General features: G+C 55.6%; 1 protein-coding gene across 1 annotated transcript in view; it reads right to left on the bottom strand.

The window, feature by feature from the left end:
* Nucleotides 1–15914, bottom strand: part of PIEZO1 (piezo type mechanosensitive ion channel component 1 (Er blood group)) — a 65024-nt gene extending 49110 nt beyond the window's left edge. Inside the window, exon 1 of the mRNA XM_081032539.1 lies at nucleotides 15684–15914. Coding sequence (XP_080888665.1) covers nucleotides 15684–15747 — 64 coding nt within the window. The 5' untranslated portion in view covers nucleotides 15748–15914. The remainder of the gene's footprint in view (nucleotides 1–15683) is intronic.
* Between the last annotated feature and the right edge of the window lie 3743 nt (nucleotides 15915–19657).

The raw sequence follows: 19657 nt of genomic DNA on the forward strand, positions 1-19657 counted from the left end.
GCAGGCAGGCTCTCATCCACACACCCCAATTTCAGCTGAACCCTGCTCCCGTCACCTTGAGGCTGCTGCCCCCAGTGGCAGAAGAGAAAGCTCCAGAGATGCCACGAGACTTGAGGACCTACTTCTGGGCCTGGTGGTCTAATGGCTACAAGACTCAGGCGTTGGAGTCAGAATAGCTTCGGCTAGAGGCCTGGCCCCATGTCTGTGGGCTGTGTGGCCTCTCTGAGCCTCAGTTCCCTTACCTGTAATATGGGACACCAACCCCATCCACCTCCGAGGTGCCAAGTGCGATGCCCTGTATAGAGCTGTAGGCATGTTGGTTATTACAGTTGATTCTTACTGCTACAATATGTATTGTTTGTTAACATGAAGAGTGCTGGCTGTCCCCCACCTGGGGCCGGGTCTGTGCTTGAGCCTGATGGCCAAGGGCTGTTCTCAGAAATGCCGACCACCTGCCCAAAGCCTGGGAGCCCTGGGACTGGAGTCAGGCCTCACACCCACCTTCCCACCACTGCACCCTGACCACGGACACCCTTCCTGCAGGTCAGGGCCTAGCCTTTGGGAATTTGCAGACTCCAGTCAACATGAAGGGAAAGGCCGAAAGTGGCTGGCCCCTGCCCCCAGGCCTGGCTGCACTGTGTTCCCCAGGGTCCCCGCTAACACACGGACAGGACACATGGTTTCTGTGCACCTCCTCCAGCTGCTGCAGCTGATGGCAGGAAACCAGTGAGTGCCAGAGAGCAGGAGGGCCTGGCATTACCTGCACTCACTCAGCACCCAGTGGGCCTGCAGAAACCCGCTCCTAATGCCTCCCCAGGTTGTCCTTTCACTTGGAGAGGTTCCCGAGGCTAAGGCCACCTCCCACCACATGCATACACACTCACTGACACCATCCCCACTGCCTGGGGTTCCCCCTCTCCCCACTCTGCCAGCCAAATGTGACAATTCCATCCTCATAATCTCGGTCGGAACGAGATTCTCTGTGGAGCCAGAGAGGGAACCTGTGGGCAAAGGCAGCCCAGGGGGACAGCCTGACACTGTTCCCAGTGGAGCGTTCCCTGTTCCTCTGTGCCCTGATACCAACCACACACCCGCCCTCCTCTGTCCAGCCACACAGGCCCCAGAGCTGACTTCTGGCTCCCATCCTTTCCAGCTGTGGGACTTGGAACTTACTTCATCTCTTTAAGCTATGACCTTTGTCTCTACATGGCTGACTCAGCGGCTGCCCCAAGAGGCCACAAGAAAACTCAAATGGCTGACATGATGGAAAGCTGAGGAGAGCGTCTGCCAGGGACCCAGTGATGGCAGAGGGGCCCCAGGGGCTGCACAGGACACCCCTGTCTCGTTCTTTCCATCAGTCAATGCCCAACCCGGTCCCAGGAGCAGGGAGCTGCCTGGTGAGGCCACATCCTTTGCCCTAGAGCTTCTCAGCCAAGGCTGGTGATGGTTCCCAGGGTGTGGAGCCAGGTGTCCTTCCTCAAGGAGGGCTTAAAAAGCACGTCCCCCAGCTGCCACCACTCTAAGGAGCTGGGAAAAGTGTCACTGTGGTACTCACCACCCCGAGCAGGGCTCCAGGCCATGGGCAGGGGTGAGCTTGCCTGGACCACTCCCTTCCTGCTTGGGCTGGGGAAGACCCTCCTTCAACAGCCCACAAAGTTGGCCACGCAGTGCCTTTGCCGCTGTCCTGTGGGAGGACCTAGCAAACTCCACTGTTCTTGCCTGAGCAGGCCTAAACCTGGGTGCTGTCATCCCGCCAGCTCCCGCCTTGGCGGCGGGATGTCACCAAGCTGCCAGACAACTCTGTGCCTCAGATTCCTCCCGGGTGAGGCCACCGACATGCCCAAGGGCTCTGATGAAGAGCTCTTTGGTTAAAGTGCATGGCATGCAGCTGCGTCCTGGGTAGGCTTCGTGATGACATGGGATGCAGCTGTGCTGGCCCTGAGAGATGGGTGACTAAGAGGCTGGTCATTGCATGGGCAGCCAAGGCAGGGAGGGTGTGGGAAAGGCAGCACCAGCCCCACCTCTCACTCAGGTGGACTTAGCAAGGTATTTCCACCCATGGCACCTGGCAAGGTTGTCCCCAGGGCCAGGAGGCCAAGCAGGGCAGGCGCTAATATTACAAGTGGAGATGAAAACAACTGGCCCTGAGAGACCCCACAGATGAAGGGTGCTGGGCACCCTGCCCCCGGCTCTGCTCCGGAAGGCCTGCCTGCAGCATGGGAGGTAGTTACGTCCCACTTTATGGGTGAAGAGTTCAAGGCTCAGAGAGGCTGAGTGACTTGCCTCAGGGTACCCAGCAGCAGAGGGAGGACTTGGAGCTGAGTCTGACTGGCCAGCTCCAGGCGGGAGGAGGAAAGGAAAAGAAGCTTGGACTGGGAGCTTTTCCATCCTACTGCCTCTGTTCTGAGGGCACCCGCCTCCCCAGCAGACAGAAGGAGGCATGTGGCCTCTTAAACCACTGGTTCTGAGACCCTCACTGCTCACTTGAGCCTGAATCCCAACAAGGCTGTACCCTGGAGTGCCCCAGTGACCATGGTAGAGGTTTAGAATGAGTCACCTCAAAATGTACCTCAGTGATATGTAGATTATTTTGAGCTAAAGGCAAGTGAGACCGTGCAGGCTCAAGAGAAAGTTCTGTCCTCCCTTAACTACTTAGAAGAATTTAAACTAGTGGCCTTGCCCATAATATATTATCAGAGGCAAATTGTTTGAACTGTCGGACAGAATAAACTTCTAATTACTGACCATCTGCTCTTTTTATTATCCTGCAATGACCTTCCTCCCCTCTGAAGCCCCAAGGTGGCTTACCTCATCCCTAGCCCAGAATGTCATATGCACCTCATTTTCCCTTTCCGTCTTTGAACCTCTCAAGTATTTAGTGTCCCTAACTAGCTCACGTATGTGGGGTTCCCATGTGTACGTAAGTAATTAAATTTGGTTATTTTCTCTTGTTACTCTGTCTCATGTCGATTTAATTGTTAGATCAGCTGAAAGAACGTGGGAAGGTGGAGGAAAGTTTCTTCTTCCCTCATAGTGTTTAGGATGAGACAGACATCTGGGCCAGCTGAGGTCCCAAAGCTTCCGCAGTGGGTCTCCACCCATGCCGAGAGCAAGCAGGGGCAGAGCCAGTATCCATAGGCAGTGACTACAACCAAACACTCAATACTCTGAGGCCATCCTGGCTGGAGACCTGAGTCCCCACACAGCCACCAGCATGGCCATCCTGCTATGAGACCTTGGGGTCCGTCCAGCATCTCTGTCGCCACGGGCTGACATCTCATGTCCATGGTCAGAGCTGGGAAAAAGTGGCAGCAATCTGGGCCCTCTGCACGGTGGCAAATGAGGAAGCCAGTGGCCCACCGATTGCCTGGTGCCTAGGATAACCACGTGGGTTTCTGCAGTCCAGCCACCAGCAGGAGCTACCATTGAAAATTTGTAGGAAACCAGTCTCAAGTTACAAGTAACCCATCGATGGACATATGCAAGGACGTGAATACCTGAGAGGCTGCGTTTACACCACCAGGCCGTTCATCCCCAGGCAGGCCTGGGTTTGCGAGAAGCGAGCCCCAGTCTGGCAGAAGGGTAAAAAAGAAACACAGCGCCAGGCTTCTTGCCCCATGAGGTGGCTCCCGCGCCCTGCCACTTCCTCCTCCTCTGAGGGCTGACCTGCGGCAGCTTCCACCCAGGTCTTTAAAGTCACCCTGTGCAAAGCCTGAGCGTCTGAGGCTGTCCTGCTCAGGATGTGTTGGCAGCACTGCCCCCTCAGCAGAGGCCACTTCGTCTCAAAAGCCCTCGGCCCTCCCGCCAGGGCTGGCACACGGGCAACGCCTCCTAAAGACACAAACGCATGCACAGGTTCCTGGCCTCTGGGGATGCCTGGAAGTGTCTCTCTCAGGCTCTGGAATGTGATGCAGCCTGTCCAGCCCAGAAGCTTCTTGAGCCTCCTCTGGAGACAGTGATTAATCATTCCTGCATCTGTCTCCTACATACACTTCCAGCCCTGGAGGGTCAGAGGGTCACCTCCCAGTGGGTCTCCTCGATTCAGAGTGGGCCTCCAGAGGAGTACGTTCCCCTCTGGTCCTTGCAAGTAACTCTTGGCTTCCAGACTTCCTCCCTTGCTCTCCAGGATAGGGAGCTGAGGAGGAGGGCGGGGATGGGGCGAGTGGGACAACAAGGTGGTTCAACAATGGAATGCTAAGGGGGTCCCCCAAATGGGAAACCACGGGACATGAGGTTTGCCCACCCAGTTTGGAAGCAAGGGAGGAGAAAGGGAAGGAGAAAAGGGGCCTTGCTCTAAGAAAAGGGGTGGGGGGTGGAGGTCAGGCAGGAAGCCAGACGTCTGGTGAGTGGAACAAACTCCCTGTGTGTGGCCTTCCCCAACCCTGGGTTTTGTTTACTCAGTATAAGTCTGGCTTCATTCTGGGGAAGGATTGAGATAGTGTTCCCCTACTCCCGCCCCCACTGGAGTGTCTCCACCTGCAACCGCAGGGGTGCAAATCCACCTAGGGCTTCCCCAGACTCCAAGGGCAAGAGTCTGACAGGCCCAAACAGAACAGTGGGATGGCAGGTGGGCACTGCCTCCATGGGAAGAAGAGAGCCCAGTATCCCTCTAGCTTCCTTAGGCAGAAGACACATGGACAGAGGGACCCTAAGTTCATCACCCATCCTCCATCATCCAGGACCCCATGTAGAATAACCTCCAGGCAGACAATGCTCCATACTTCGTTTCTATGTTAATCTCATTCTCATGAGGTTAAACATGTGCCCGTTTGCCAGGATGAGGAAACTGAGGCAGGAGAAGTTGTTGCCACGGTCACAGAGCAAACAAGCTCAGATGCTGAATCACACAGTTCCTGAACAAATGGGGCGGCCACCCCAAGGGTCCCCTCAGCCGCCACCCCTGGGCTTCAAGCCACCGTCCCTGAATCACCCACCCCCCCTCCAGCACCGGCAAGCCCCCACTCCTGATCTTGGGATATTGGGGGCCAGCCTGGCCACCTCCCCACGGCTGAGAAGGTCTGCACCCACTGTGAAGGTCTGGGATGTGGTTCCTGCAGTGAGATAGGAAGTGGCCCCAGGCTCGGGAGCTGATGAGGTTGGTGTGAGCCTCAGAGAGCACAGCATGAAGCAGTGCCACTTGTCACAGCCTCTGCCTACGTGCCCCTCCCACCTGCAGGATCAGGCGCTGACAGTGCCATAACAACATGAGAAGGACAAGAGCCTGCCCATGGGGAAGACAGGTACCACCACTGACAGCAGAATGGCTCAGGGTGGAGAACAGCCCGCCGGGATACTGGTCTCCGGGAAGCGGGCTGGTGTTTCTCCACACAAAGTGGAGAAGAAACAGGAGTGAGTATATGCTGTGCAGCTGGGTCCTGGCCAGGACGTGTTGGCAGCACTGCGTCCTCAACAGGGGCCACTTCATCACAAAAGTCCTCAGCCCTCCCACACAGGGCTGGCAGGAGACGCAGCACTGACCCCGGGGAGGTGCCGTCATTCTGGACAAAGAGAGGAGCGGAGAACTCACAGGCAGCTCATCTGCTGGGTAGATGCAGGAAAGCACCAGGGCCGCACAGAACTCCCTGGAGAATCAAACAAGACAGGCCACCCGGGACCAAGCCGTGCTGCACTCGCCAAGCACCTGGGCACAGCATCCGCAGGCCCTGAAACTGCTGTCCTTGGACTCAGTGGTCCAACTCTAGGAGTTTATTTTGAGGGGAAAGGGTCAGAAGGAAAAGCAGGCAGCACACAAAGATGGCGACCGCGTTCTGGGCATGGTGGGAAAGGAACCCACTTCATCCAACAGGTCGCTCAGTGGGAGGAGGCCATGCTGAAGACAACAGAGCGAGTCCCAGCCATGCCCAGGAAATCCAGGACAAGAGCAGGTGAGTGAGGGACAGTCCCTGCAGATAGCAGGACACAGGCCCTGGGAGGGGACCTGAGAGATGAAAGTGGGGGGGCGAGCAGAGGGCAAAGGCGGAGGCAGGAAGCACAGAAGGAGACCAGTCAGCCTGAGTGGCCAGGCCCACCTATCAGGAAAAACTGAGACCGATCCCGAGTGCCAGGCACCCAGCCACAGCCGCCCTTACAATATTCTGGCGGGAAGCTGGCCATTTACACAGAGCTCATCACCAGCTACTAACGGAATTCCTAATGAAAATACCTGCTCTTAAAAAAAGACACCATTCAGAAAATGATTAGAATCCGTAAGCCACTGGAGGGGAAAACATTTGCAGTGCATATAGCTGATAAAGACCTAAAACCTGAATCCATAGAGAACTCCCACCAGTCAGAAATAAAAAACGAAAACCAATGTTTCAAAGTGGGTGGAAGACTTTGAGACTCATCACAAGTTATCAAAGGCGATTAACATCAGGGCGATATGGTTAGACACCATTTCACAACCACAAACTGGCTAAAATCAGAGGCCACACCACCACAAGCTGCTGAGGGTGTGAGCCCTGGAACCCTCCCCCCTGTGAGGGAATGGAAACAACGTAACCTGGAGAACCCGCCAACTCCACGCCCAGGTGTGTAGGAGTGAATGAAATTCAAGTATGTGTCCACAGAGACACACACAACCAGCAGCCTTACTCATACCGTGTTTCCCCGAAAATAAGACTGGGTCTTATTAAGTTTTGCTCCGAAAGACGCATTAGGGCTTATGTTCAGGGGATGTCCTCCTGAAAAATCAGGCTAGGGCTTATTTTCCGGTTAGGTCTGATTTTTCGGGGAAACACGGTCATCGCCAACCCAGAACAGGAGAATGGATAAACAAACGTGGTGTGGCGCGTACAACAGAGGACCACTAACCAGCACTAAAAAAGAAGGTGCCACTGACACAGCCTGGACCAACTGCAGAAACTCTGCACTGAGCAAAGAAACACACGGCTCTGGTTGTCCCTCAAACATGAACCCCAAATACAGGCAAAACTAACCTAGGGTGACAGAAGTCAGAGAATTGTGTGTGTGTGGGGGCGGGGAGTGACCAGATGGAGACATAGGGGCTCTTGGGGCAGAAGTGTCACAGATATACTCCACTGTCAAAAATCACCAAACAGGACACGTAGGATCTGGGCACTTCAGCGCTTGCTCGTCATAACAATGCATAGACTAAGTGGGGACTGTGCCAGGACCCCCAAAGCGTACAGCAGAGCCTGGCTTAAAGCAGGTTCTTCAAACATATTTGCCAAGTGAATGAAGGTGGCGGAAGGCAGCAGAGTGCCCCAGTGTCTGAAGGGAAAGAGGGTCAGCCACAGGAAGATGGTGGCGAAGGGAATAGGTGGCAGAGCCCCGGAGCGAGAAGGAGCTTGGGGTGTTCGGGAGAGATAGAAGCTGGGTGTCTGTGGGGGACAAGGCATGGCTAGAAGAAGGAACTGGGGAGTCATTCGATACATTGACAGGTAGGAGGTGCAGGGGCTGAGGGCCCCAGGGAGGCAGGAAGTGGCACAGTAAGAACCCTGGTTCTGGGGGCAGGTGGACCTGGTGCCAACTGCCATCTCCCTCCATGACATCACCCCCAGGCCCCCTGTCCTCACCTGTGAGATGGAGTCACTACCGCCCACCTGTTAGAAGTAGCATGTTCACTATAGAGTGCTGCTACCAGCAGCAGGCAGGAATGGTGGGGACTCACTCTGAGGGGAGACTAGAAGATTGGGGGCCATGTTCCAGGCTGAGGAGCAGGGTTTACGAGGTGGGCAGCGGGCAGCTCTTGGGGCTTTACGTGCAAGAATAGCTGCTCAGATATCTCGGTAAGTCCCCTTGGCCATGGGACACATGGTGAACACAGCCAGAAGCCTGGGGCAGGGAGGGCAGAGAGGCCTCCATGAGGTCTCGGGGTGGGGAGACGAGAGGACACTGAGTTAGAGAAATGACACAGAGGTTTGTGCCCGAGTGACCAGTCATCTGGAGGCAGCGGCCGGACAACTTCAGGGATGAAGAGACAGAGTGAGATCAGGTACAGACTGCTTACCTCCCCCTGATGGAGACAGAGGGCAGGGAGCTCAGGAGAGGCTGGGGAGCTGGTGCCCTAGGATGACATCACACTCCGAAAGGCAACTAGCACACGGCGTCCAAACTGTACCTGGGCTGTAAGTCACCAGGGCACATGCGAGCCTGCAGACAGATGTTGGGAAGTGTGGCCACCTGCTCCTTTGTGAAACAGCATAAGACCACAACCCCCACCCCAGAATGGCAGACAGACACACCAACAGCACAAAGCCTGGCGCTCAGGAGCCCCAGATAGGAGTTGGGTCGTGGTGGTCCTTTGTGTTCCTGGCTATTGGGAAAGGAAAAGGAAAGATGAAACAGGAGTAGTGAATGGATGGATGACTTCGTTTCCCTTTTAAAAACTCCTTTCAGGTTGTTAAAATGATGTGTTGTTTCAGCGGTGTTTTAACTATAAACAGAAATCAAGTGAATGGGAGAGGGTGGTGAGAGAAGAGAGGGAGAAGGGCGGGAAGGAGATCACAACAACGCTTGCAGAGAGGCAGAACAGGAGCGAGGCCCCTTGGAGGAGCTGGAGTGTGATGGGGGTCCCAGCCAACAGGTCACAGGTCCTGGGAGTTCCAAAAAGTGAGAAAAACTGAGACCCAGGCCCGAGGCCCCTGGGGCTCCTCAGGAGGCCTCCTGCCTGGGGAGCCCACACCTGGCCCTGTCTTGCTGTCTTCCAGTCCTGGCCACAATCACAGGCCTTTGGCTGCTCCTGCAGGCCTGAGGAATCTATTTATGTGGCAGTTTTATGCTTTTTTCTCCCAGAGGATCCAAGGGGAGGGCAGGGGAGGAGAGGAGGGCTAGAGGAGGGACAGGCCTAGCTGGCACACCTGGGCACTGCTCTCTGCTCTCTGCATGGGCCAGCTCCTCCCCCACTGGCAGCTCACGGACCTGGGATGGAAGCATGGCCATTGAGCCCCACCTACTCTGCAGCAGCCCTTGGTGCTTGGGCCCATCTCAGCCACCCATTCATTGGCAAAAGAAACCACAGGAGGTGGCCGCGGTCCTACTTTAGCCTGAACCCAAGGAAGGAGAAGTGGCCTCAGCTATATATACTTATGGACAAAACAGTGTGTAGATAGAAGGCTGGTAAACAGCCGGCCCGTTAGAGGGAACCTAAAAATACTCCCTATAATTATGTTATTAAAACACACCAGAAAAATGGACCCACCCCACGGAGCAAAGGCCCCCAGACAGCTACAGGGAAGTGGGAGGACACACACGTCAGCCTGAGGGTGCCCTGGCGGCACCCGGGCGCTGGTCTGGGCCTGAATGCTGCCCCACTGTGCTCCCACGACAGCTGTCACCCCCCCCCCCATGAGTGGCCTGCCCTGGGGCCGACCACACTGCCCAGTCTCATACTGCCGCTGCTCATCTACAGAACAGGAAGCTCCAGGCCCCACGTGGACCCCCTAGGAAACACTGTGATTCCCAAGGCCTGGGAGCAACCTCAGCTCCCATGAGTTGGGGGGAGCAGTGACTGTGAATGCCTGCCCGGGAAGGACAGAGGAGAGGCCGCCGGGTCATGGGGATGCAGGAAGGACACAAGGCAGAGATGTTTATGCTTTGACAAAAGAGCAGACAGGCCTGAACAACAAACAGCGTCCTAGGGGGCCCACAGTGCTGAGAGTGGGTGAGGGGCAGACAGACCTACAGGGTTAAAACAAAAACTTCATCTTACCCGATTTAACATTTCACTATTTTATTAAAAGTCTTCATACATTACTTACATAATTAAAACTAAATTTAAAAAATGAAAACTTGGAGGGGAATCAAGTCTCAGGTCCTGAGGGTCTACTCCGCTTGCCCAGCCCTTCTCCTGCCCCACCTCCACCTGGCCACCACCAGGGGATTGGAGCCTAGAAATAAATGCACCCCCACAGCACCCCCATCCACCAGGTCACCCGCTTGGCTCCTTCCAGAGACAGAGGGCACAACCTTGGGGCACTGCCCTGGTCTGGGGCCCTGGAGCTGAGCTGCCCTCCTATCTGGCTGCCAATTTCTCTCCCTCCAGCAGACTGGCCTTGCCTGGTGTTCACCTTTCCCCAACCTGCTCAGCCCCGTGTCCAGCCTGGACCTTGTTCTGTATGGTACTATGTTTCCCCGAAAATAAGCCCTAGCTGGACCATCAGCTGTAATGTATCTTTTGGAGTAAAGATTAATATAAGACCCGGTCTTATATATTATATTATTTAAATATATTTTATATTAAAATAAGACCGGGTCTTATATTAATCTTTGCTCCAAAAGACGCAGAGCTGATGGTCCGGCTAGGGCTTATTTTCGGGGAAATGGGGTAGTATTTGGGTACTCGGTCTCGTGTGGCTTATTTGTTGCACCGCGTTTCTTGCCTATCTGTGACAAACACACCACAGTGTGAATAAACACAGGAAAGGCACCTACAGAATCAAAAAGCCGGGAGCTGGGAGACCCCAGACCTCTTGTTACAGCCAAGAAAACCACAGCCTGGTTAGCGAGGGAGAAGAAGGAGCCCCAGCCCCTCCCACGGCCACCACCATTGGCCCTGAACCAGAACTTAAGCCCCTGGCTCCTGCCCAGAGCTCTGTCCCTTGAGATCTGGATGATAGAACGCTTGAATAAATCTAGGAAAGACTCAGGGAAAGGTCCTGCGTGAGCTCACAGGAATCTGTGTGGGTGGGCATAGTGCATGCTGGCCGAGGGCCGGGCTGCACACACCCACAGTCCCTTGGCCAGCCCTGGACACCTCACGCCCCCCTTCCTGGGACTGCCTGTGTGCACTGACCCCGGGGGTGGGGGGCTCCTTCCATTCTGCACCCTGGAGACCCTACCTGGCTGCTGAACACCAGCACGTGGGCCCAGCGTGCTGGCACATGTGGAAAAGTACTCTAGGGTTCCTGGCCTACCAGGAGTACGGGGGCTCCCATCCAGAGACTTGGAAACCAAGAGATCAGAGGCCTGGGAGTGGCCATCGAGCTTTTACTGTCTTGTTTACAGGCGAGGAAACTGAGGCCAGGAGAGAGAGGTAAGGGCCTGGCAAGTTCAAAGCAGGACAGAGGCGGCTGTGCCAACAAACCCCTCCAGCAAAGTCAGCGGAGACTCCCCCATCTGTCCTGTCCCCTCCCCTCCCCTCTCTGCTTCCTTTCCCTCTCTGTCCTCCCAACGACCTTCCACCCCAGGGTCTCTCAAAGGTGACATCCTGCAAGGTGTGGGACTCACCTGCCCCAAAAAGGAAAAGATCTCATCCCGAGCTTCCGAGCTTCCTACCTTTGTGATCTTGGATGAGTGAATTAACTTCCCCAACCCTCAATTTCCTCATCCAGAAAACAGGCTACACTCAGAAGAATTCAAAGGTCAAGAGTGGAACGAAGCTCAGGTGAAGAGCAGGTGATCCTGCCCCACCCCACCATCTCTCCAGGAGACTCAGGCTGAGGGGGACAGGGAGCTGGGGACAGGGCTGCCAGCCACATGCTTCCCTTGAGGAAAAGCTTGAGACGAGAACTCCACGAGGGTCCACTGCCTGGCAGACACGTGCTGCCTTACCAACTGCTTCTGGAACACTTGGTCCTTACTACCAGGAAGGACCAAATTGCACTGGCAACCAGAAGGGGAAAATCTACATTGAAAAAGTCTATATATGGGGCAGCCCGATGGCTCAGTTGGAGCGCAGGCTCTGGGCAACGGGGTTGCCAGTTCGATTCCCATCCACAACTACATTGGAGACAATGAGCTGCCACTGAGCTTCCGGAGGGATGGCTGGATGGCTCAGTTGGTTAGAGAGCAAGCTCTCAACAACAAGGTTGCTGGTTCAATTCCCACATGGGATGGTGTGCTGTGCCATCTGCAACTAAAGATTGAAAACGGCAACTGGACTTGGAGCTGAGCTGCGCCCTCCACAACTAGAGGACAAGGACTTGGAGCTGATGGGCCCTGGAGAAACACACTGTTCCCCAATATTCCCCGATAAAATTTATTTTTTAAAAAAGTATATATATTTCAAAAAATAGACAACAAAGAGAAGCCCAACAATTTGTTGAATCCTAAGGAAAAGGGGATTTCTGAGGACCAGAGGCTACACTGGAGCCTGAAGATTGTGGTGGCAAGATTGGAAACATCCATAATCCCTCCGGTGGGCTGGCCCGACCTCCCACCAGCCACAGAAAGCAATTCCCTGAGCCTGCCCTCAGAATAGACGGAGTCAAAAAGGCTGCCATCCTTCCTCTCCAACTTTGAGCACTGAAAACAAATTCAGTGCCCTGTCAGAACAGGGGAGACACCGCCCAGGAAGCAGCTCGTGAGGCCAGGATCTGAGACTGGGCACTCCTCCTGCCTCCAGAGACGACACTTCCTTTGTAGGACCCTTCCTGGCTGGGCCCCAGGCTCTCCATGCCCTGGCTGCCAGCACGATGATGGCCTACAGATGACCACAGGTGACCCATCCTCAGCACACACATGCACACCCACCCCTCAGTCCTGCTGACTCATTCAGTCTTCCTGGGGGCCGGCACAAGGCAGCGTCTCATCCCCAAGGTCCCAGAGGAAAGCAGGACCTACCTCCAGCTCCAAGGCCACCCCGTCTGGGTGCGTTCCTTCCTAGTGGCACCACAGAGCACAGCCTCTGGACAAGACAGACCCAGGCTCTGTGCTGCTCTGAGAGCCGAGCACAGTCTCACCCCCAAGGGGCAACTGGACAAATGCTGAATTCTCAGACCTGGACTGCCGTAAGGCCCTGAGGCCCAGGTCTCTGTTTTGTTGTTACCGAAAGAGCAGACCACGTCCTGCCTGCCTCACAGGGGTGTGGAGACAGTGATGGTGACAACACTATGAAAAGGAGGAAGTGTCCCCATTCTAAATGGTAACACTTCTCAGTGACAATCAGTCTGATGCAGGTGACGCGCCAGTGTGTAGTGGGTGTGCCTGTGAGGCCAGAGGCCCCATCCTACAGCAAAAGAAGCCATTTTGCCCCATTACCTGTTTCCCAGTCAGTGATACAGTTACTGCTTTCTAACCACTTCCCTTTTGGCTACAACGTTTGTTTCTGGCTGTCCCTGGAAGGTCAAGAGTCAGGAGGTGTGGCCTGTTCTATGGGAATCACAAAATGTCTTGCCCTGAAATCTCTCTAGAAGCTTCCAGCTTTGGGTCCTGATTCCCTAGGGCTCCAGGGACAACAGGTGAGCAGCCTCTTCGCCCCCCTTTGCAGGGGGATTCTGGGAGTCTGTCATGATGAAGAGGCCGGGCGGGGCTTTTTGGGGAGTAATTCTGCACCACACGGGGAGTGGCATGGGAGCCATGGGGCACCCCAGGATGACTCAAACCCTCCCCACAGTCCCTGCCTGAGCCAGCACAGGACACAATGTGACTAATACCTTCTGAAGGCCTTACCCAGCACCTACCTCTCTCTTCCCAAACACTGTAGAAATAGCTGTTTCCAGCCAGAGCTTGAAAGAGAGGAGGGCTCCAGAGACAGTAGAGTGAACATTCCACCTTCAGCCAGGCAGCACAGCCTTGGTATCAGCAGGACAGCAAGCGGGTCCCTAGGGATGGGAGCTGCCCACGCCCTGGACAAGAAGCGTCTCAGGTATCACCGCCAGGCTGGCTCGACACCACCCTCCCCAAAAGCTTAGGAAAAAATACTGAAGCCCAAGCCCCACAGCCAGGCACAGAATCAGTGTGGGGTGTGGCCTGGGCATCGGGGCTTTCTAAAAATTAATAGACTTTATTTTGGGGGCAGTTTCAGGTTTATAGAAAAGCTGAGCAACAGGGAATTAGTCATCAAGCTCCCCAGGTGACTGGAACATGGCCCAGGTGAAAACCCTTGAGCTAGCAGCACCTCCACCTCCAGGGACAAGAGAACTCTCCCCCATCACCATGTGGGGAGCAACAGACTCAGAAATGAACCCAGGACCCTCGCCTAATTCTCGATCAACAAACTCCCGTCCTCAGGCCAAACCTGGCCCCACCACTTGTTTTGGCACAGCCCACAGTTAGGAGTGGTTTTTACATTTTTTAATGGTTGGAAAAATATCCAAAGATTTCATGCTGTGAAAATATTTACTCTCTTGCCCGTTACAGAAAAAGTTTGTGGACTCTGTGCAAGGAGAGTCCACCATGTGGTGGGGAGGTGTCCTTCAGGAAGGACCCCCCACCTCCGCAGGCCTAACGGCTTCATTTCCTATCTCAACAGGCCAGGCTGCGGAGGCCGCGGCTGCACTGCGCGCAGGACAGGTGAACCTGCACCTTTGAGAAGCTTACCTGTCCTCCCCCATCCCTGACACCAGCTTCAAGCTACCTCTTGTTGGGTCTGTTCTGCTTGTCCGTGCCATCTGGCTCTCCAGTGGCACTGTGCACAGCCAGCTGACCGTGTGCTCTCCCATGTTCATCCCAGGCTGTCCTGTCTACACAAGGGACAACTCAACGCCTCCTCTCCGACCTCAATGTTTTCATTGATTCCTGTCTTGAAAATTTTCCCAAGTTTCACCACCTTTCTCTGCTACAAATCAAAACACAGTCTGTCTGGGAGTCCAAGTGCAGGCTGCTGTGGATCCCCCACATGCCCGGCCCACTGGGAGCCTGTGCCCACCCATAACAGAAGTTGGCAGAGGCCTACCTGGATGAGTTACCAGGCTCTGAAAAGGCTTTCAGAATAAAACACCCCCACCCACCATGGTCTGACAGAGTTCCGCCCAAGAGACAGACTTTTGCAACCAATGCAAACCTTTCCGTGTTTCTGTGAATTGAATCAGACTACTTTCCCCGCTCACACCCAGTAGAGACCATCTCACATGGAGGGAGCTGAGGGCAGTGTGAAGGGTGGAACAAGCTGCTGGGCGCTCTGCCCTGGGCACAGTGGAGGCAGGGAGGGTGCAGAGGGGGAGGCCTAACAAGCACCGAGAACCACAGGATGTGCTTTCCGGAAGGGGCACCACTCACGCCAGAGCTGGGGACCCTCCGCTCTGAGCCTCCTAGGGGGGGGTGTTCCCTCTCCCTACTCAGGGCCCAGTCGCCCAGCTCCTTTCCGCAGCACTAGAGATGGAACGGAATAAGCCAGAGCACAGGGAAGGGCAGGGAGGAACCAGAACTACTTTTTCCAAAGCATGGGCCTGCCCCAGTCCGGCTGAGCGTGGGGACCGGCAGGGAAGAGCGGGGGCGCCGCGCCCAGGGCACAGACGTTAGTTCTGCTCCGAAGGCTCCAGATTAAACAGCTCCAGGCAGGAAGCCCGCCTTCTCCCACACTGGTCAGGAAGTCATGATGCAAGTTTGCGCTTTTTTTTTTAACACGAAAGAGAAAAAGAGATTCGTGCCCCCCTCACCCGCTCTCCAGCCCGTCCACGGGGGCAAACAATCCCCTCGCAGAGCTCCCCCCCCCCCCCGCTCTCCGGCGTCCGGACGGAGAAACCCGCCGCGCTCTCCCGGGGCGCTCGCCGGCCAGCACAGTGGGCGCCCGGTGGCCACCTCTCCGCCAGCCCGCCGCTGCCCTCCCAGCCCCGCGCTCGGACGGGGACCCTGCCGAGGCCGCCCGCGCCACCCCGGCCTCCCCGGCGCTCTCATGCTTCTGGAATGCGGGCGGCGAGGGCCGCGCGTCCTGGGCAATCTCCGCGCCCGCCCGCTCCCGGCCCCCGCCCCGGCCGGCCTCGCTCGCGGCGGGGCCGGGAACTGGGGAGCGGGACACAGCCGCGTCCCAACTTAGAGCTCACCTCGCCCGCCCCACTCACCGGCCAAAAGCGAGAACGGCAGCAGCAACCAGTAGAGCACCGCGCCGAGCACGTGCGGCTCCATGCCCGGAGGGCCCGCGGGGTCCGCCCAGGGTCGCCGGGCAGCCGCGGCACTAAGGGGCGGCGCGGGGCGGCCGGGGTTGGCGCGCCATGGCTCACAGGGCGGGTGGCCGCACGTGCCGCGCGCGGCGGCCAGGACCCCCGGCTGCTCTGCGGGGACCCGAGCGCCTCCGCGCGCGCCTCCTCCTGGCTCCGGGACCCGCGCCCGCTCCGGGGACAGCCCTGCCGGGCAGCAAGCTCAGCGCGCGGTTCTGGGAAACTCGCGGAGGCCGAGCAGGGCCGGACGGCGGTTTGGCGGCTCCCTCCCTCCCTCGCCGCCCGCGGGCCTTTATAAGCTCGGCCCCCGCCCGCCCTCCGCGGCGTGCCCGCCTCCGCGCTGCCTCGACGGCCCGGCGCGCCCGGCACCCCCGCTGCCCCACGCACCAGCGCACCCCGCCAGACCTCAGGGCTGGGGCTGGCAAGCCGAGACCCGAGACCCCCACCTGGCGTGCGCCCCGAGAAGGCCCCCCCAGCCCCTATAGCCTTGGTGCTGCCGCTCAGTGTGAGCGTAGGGACGGGCAGGGGGCGCTTCTCCCTGGCGGACCCGGCCAGAATGCTAAAGGAAGGATCAGCACCCCACGCGCAACTGCGCCCCGCGTGGCCAGAGCGACTTTCGCTTTGGAGCCGCAGACGTAAGGACGTAGCGCCCCCTGGGGACGGTGGGTCGGCTCGGGGCCCCAGCCCAGAGCACCAGCACCCGGTCAGGCTGGGGTTGAGTGGGGGCCTCTTCCAGCCACACCTATCATCAGCCACCAGCTTTGCACTAATCACTTTGCCATAAGGCAGTAGTGATAACAGCCAGAGCACTCGCCGAGGCCTATTGTCCTTTAGGGTGGACGAGGTAGGGTCTGAGTCCAGGGTGCTGCGCACTTCACCCACGTCACCTCAGTTTGGCCTTTGCCGGGTGGCTTGGCAAGGAGAAACGGGAAGGGCCCCAGAGTGTCAGAGATTGAGCCCAGGGGATGTGGCTGGACACTGTCCAGGCTCCCAACTTGGCTGCATGAGGGAATGAGCGAGGTTGGTGGGTGTGGTGGGAACCAGAGAGCCTGCAGCCAGCGTTGACCCACTCCACGCTCGCTGACTGAGGCAAACCAGAACACAGGACCAGACGCTCCGACTCCTCAAAACCACAAAGGGGAACTTTCATGAAGTCTGGCGTCGAAATGCTGGCTGGCTGTCTCCATGCCGCTCCTCCTGCTCTTTCCTTTCTCAGTTCCCAGCTGAAGTCATGTCTGATCCTGGGCTTTTTCTAGACCCTCCGAGACTTGGAGCGTTGGGCTTTCTCCTCAAGGTCAGAGCCCAAAGGAAGCTGGGGACTTGGAGCCCAGCTGATTGGGAGTCCTAGGACCCACCTGCAAATGTGCCTGTTTCGAGCCATTCTCAAGGAAAGGCCCGAATCTGGCTGCCTTGGGTTGCACCTTGGCAGGGGTTGGGGCAAGGGTCTCCAAGTAGCATCAACATCAATGGAGATGACCAGAGCACAGCCCATATCAGTTCCACTGGCTGTTGCCATTATGGTCCCCGTAGGCCAACCCCCTCTGCACCTTGAGAGCATCTGTGAGATGGGATAGTGGCCCCAAGCCTTGGAGTTGTGAAGATTTAAGAGGAGACTATGTCAGGGGCCGGCCCGGCCCGGTGGCTCAGGCGGTTGGAGTTCCGTGCTCCTAACTCCGAAGGCTGCCGGTTCGATTCCCACATGGGCCAGTGGGCTCTCAGCCACAAGGCTGCCAGTTCAATTCCTCAAGTCCGGCAAGGCATGGGGGGCTGCGCCCCCTGCCACTAGCAACGGCAACTGGACCTGGAGCTGAGCTGCGCCCTCCACAACTAAGACTGAAAGGACAACAACTTGACTTGGAAAAAAGTCCTGGAAGTACACACTGTTCCTCAATAAAGTCTTGTTCCCCTTCCCCAATAAAAACACAAACAAAAAAAGAACTTCTGAAAAAAAAAGAGGTGACTATGTCAAAGTAGACGTCGAGTAAAGTAGACATCGAGTAACACGCACCTGCTGAGGGAGTCACCATCTGTCCCCTTAGTTGTCCCCCATTATCATTCTTAGGCTGCTGAGTGGGGAGAGGAGGGCAGGCAAAGAGAGAAAGGCTTGCCAGAATGCCAGGAGTTGGGATGGCAGAATAGAGTAGGGCTACCCTCGCCCCCTCCTCTGACCCCTCCTCTGCCTGGATTGCCCTTGGGGGTAATCATGGGGGTAGCTGGGGGCTCCACTCTCAAGACACTGATATCCACCAGCACGAGGTCTTGAAGAGATATAAGACAATCTTGTTTGCATAAGAGGTTTACACTTGATCTTAGCCAAAAGGCCGAGAAGCGATGCATAAGAGGTTTAAATGCAAAACCAAAAAAGTTTAAAAACGAATCCTTTAAGCTAAGTCCTTCTACAAGGTTTTAGACCCTTTCCCAAAAGCAAGGTCTGTGGGGGTAGCAGGAGGATACAGGGATGATGAGGAAGGAGGCCCCAGACTGGCAGTTCCACAGCTCCCAGACCCACCACACCAGCTTCGGGGACCTGGCTCGCAGAGCTTACCACCCTCCTGTCTGGCTCCACTACAATTGCTCCACAGAAAGGGGGAGTCTCAGAACTTCCTTGCAAGTATGCTCACAAAGTAACAGAACATGTGTCCAAGGATTGTGATTAGCAAAAGACTGAAAAAACAAAACAAAAACTATCCACCCACAGCAGGCAGCCAATAAATTACAGTGTATCCTGTAGTGGAGTACTGCCAGTGAGTTACAGAGAATCACATAACTGTGTATCCATATGGAACAATCCCTAAGATACAATATTAAAACTGGGAATATTGATCTTGAAGATATAATATTAAAACTGGGACAAAGCAGCAGGGTAATGCCCATGCCTGCTGGGCACCGTATCTCTGCGAGGGCGCATAGGACCTAGGGCTGGGGCCCCAGTTGTCCTGGTAGGAGGACCATATAATGGTCACTGAAATACTCTTTAGTACCGTTCTGATTTTTTGGTATATACATGTATCACCTATTCACAAAATAAATTTAAAATGATCACAGGAGGGATAGATTCTCTGACAAGAGCGTCTCAACCTGCCAACTTGCTGGGTAGGGGGCAGCAGGGAGCACTGCCTGTCCTGAAGCCCTGGCTCAGTGACTCATGTTCTGATCCTTTGCAGATGAGGACATGGGGGGCACAGGGGGTAAATCATTTGCTAAAGGATAAGCCAGAGCTTGAGGTCAGCTTTCCTGACTCCAAGACCAAAGCCATTGCTGTGGGACGGGCAGAACAGACAGTTCGGGGTCCTCCTACACTGTTGCTGTTGATTAAGATAGTAATTTAATCTTGGAGAGCAAGAGTGCTCTGGTTCCCTAGGGAACAAAGAAGGGCCAGGGCAAGTGTCATCAGAGGGGAGGTTATCATTCAGTTTAACTTTGTCCTCAAGGACAATATAGTCATTACTTGTCTACGCTTCAAAATCAGTTTTAAGAGGAAACAACCCAATGTCCATTCAGATGAATGGATATACAAAAAGTGGTCCAGCCATGCAATGGAATATGATTCAGCCATGCAAAGGAGTGAAGCTCGGGCACACACTACAACATGTATGAACCTTAAAAACATGACGCTCATCGAAAGAAGCCAGTCACACATGGACAGATATTGTATGATTCTACTTATAGAAAATATCTAGAATAAGCAAATCCATAGAAACTGAAAGGAAATGAGAGGTCCCCAGGGGCTGAGGAGAGGAGGGCCTGGGGAGTTATTACTTAATGGGGACAGAGTTTCTGTTTGAGATAATAAGAAAGTTCAGAAAATAGTGTTGGTGGTTACGCAACAATATGAAGGTACTTAATGCCACAGAATTGTATCCTTAAAATGGTTTAAA

Source organism: Rhinolophus hipposideros (genome assembly GCF_964194185.1).
Source record: "Rhinolophus hipposideros genome assembly, chromosome: 21".
Lineage (NCBI taxonomy): Eukaryota > Metazoa > Chordata > Mammalia > Chiroptera > Rhinolophidae > Rhinolophus > Rhinolophus hipposideros.